General features: G+C 35.3%; 1 protein-coding gene across 1 annotated transcript in view; it reads left to right on the forward strand.

Moving 5' to 3' along the window:
* Nucleotides 1-1,058, forward strand: part of si:ch211-234p6.5 (pleckstrin homology domain-containing family A member 4) — a 41,091-nt gene that overhangs the window by 24,271 nt on the left and 15,762 nt on the right. Inside the window, exons 13-14 of the mRNA XM_062055855.1 lie at nt 62-214; nt 832-930. Of these exons, the coding sequence (XP_061911839.1) occupies nt 62-214; nt 832-930 (252 nt within the window). The remainder of the gene's footprint in view (nt 1-61; nt 215-831; nt 931-1,058) is intronic.

Raw genomic sequence — 1,058 nt, forward strand, 5'->3', positions numbered from 1 at the left:
TACTCGCTTTTTGGAAACATTCGCATCACAACCTGCGTGTTTCGCTTTTTGCTCTTCACAGGACAGCGTGCAGTGTGCTTTGGAGGTGTTGAGGCTGCAGCTGGAGGACTGGGGTAGCCAGGGACTACGAGCCCAGGAGGAGGCCATGACCCAGAAGGCCTTGCTGCAAGAAGAGCTGGTCACAACCCGGGCCAGAATGTGCGACGTGTCGTTGGTGCGTGAAAATGATGACGCAGAGACGTCCGAGCAAATGAGTGGCTTGAAAACACTGAAACTAAACATACTGTACTCTAAGTCAACTGTAAATACACAAAAAGAGGTAGAGAGGTTTTTCTGTTTTTTTATTTATTTTATAGTCTATTAATCCATGATTAATTTTAATTAATTATTTTGGTAATTAGTAACAAATCGTTTTTAAATAATGTCATTTTTTGACAGGGATAACATTGAAAATACCATATCTGGACATGTTGTGTCATCTAAAATGTAAATTCATTACTACATCATTATTGATTATATGATTACTATAAAGGCATGGTATGTTCCAGTACATTTTTTTTCTGTGATTTTTTTCTTTTTTTTTTAGTTAAATCAAATGTATCATTGTAGATGATGGATTAAGATGAATTTTTTACAGTTTTTGTTTATTTTTATTATTATTCAATATCTCAATTGATGCAAATACTCTACAGAGGAAACCATGTTTTATATTATTATGTACAAGGAGCAGAGAGACCCTAATCATCCAGTTATGTTATTTAAAAAAAAAAGCAGTTTTGTTTTTAATTAACTTTTGTTTTCTTTTTTTTACCTTCATACTTCTATTTAAAGGAAATGGAGCGAGTGTGGAGTCAGTATGAGAGAATGGAAAGTGAACTTTCTGTTTTTCGCTCACACATGCAGCACATTTGCAACTTTGGGATGCCGCAGGTAATTAATTAACTAATTAATTGTATTCACACATAGTGTGAATGTAGACCCTCAAAGCGGTTTATATGGTACTGTATGTTTTCCTGAAAATCGGCCTGTTAACCCCTTCAATTACCAGTGTGTAATGC

This window comes from Entelurus aequoreus, linkage group LG08 (genome assembly GCF_033978785.1).
Source record: "Entelurus aequoreus isolate RoL-2023_Sb linkage group LG08, RoL_Eaeq_v1.1, whole genome shotgun sequence".
In the NCBI taxonomy this organism is placed as follows: Eukaryota; Metazoa; Chordata; class Actinopteri; order Syngnathiformes; family Syngnathidae; genus Entelurus; species Entelurus aequoreus.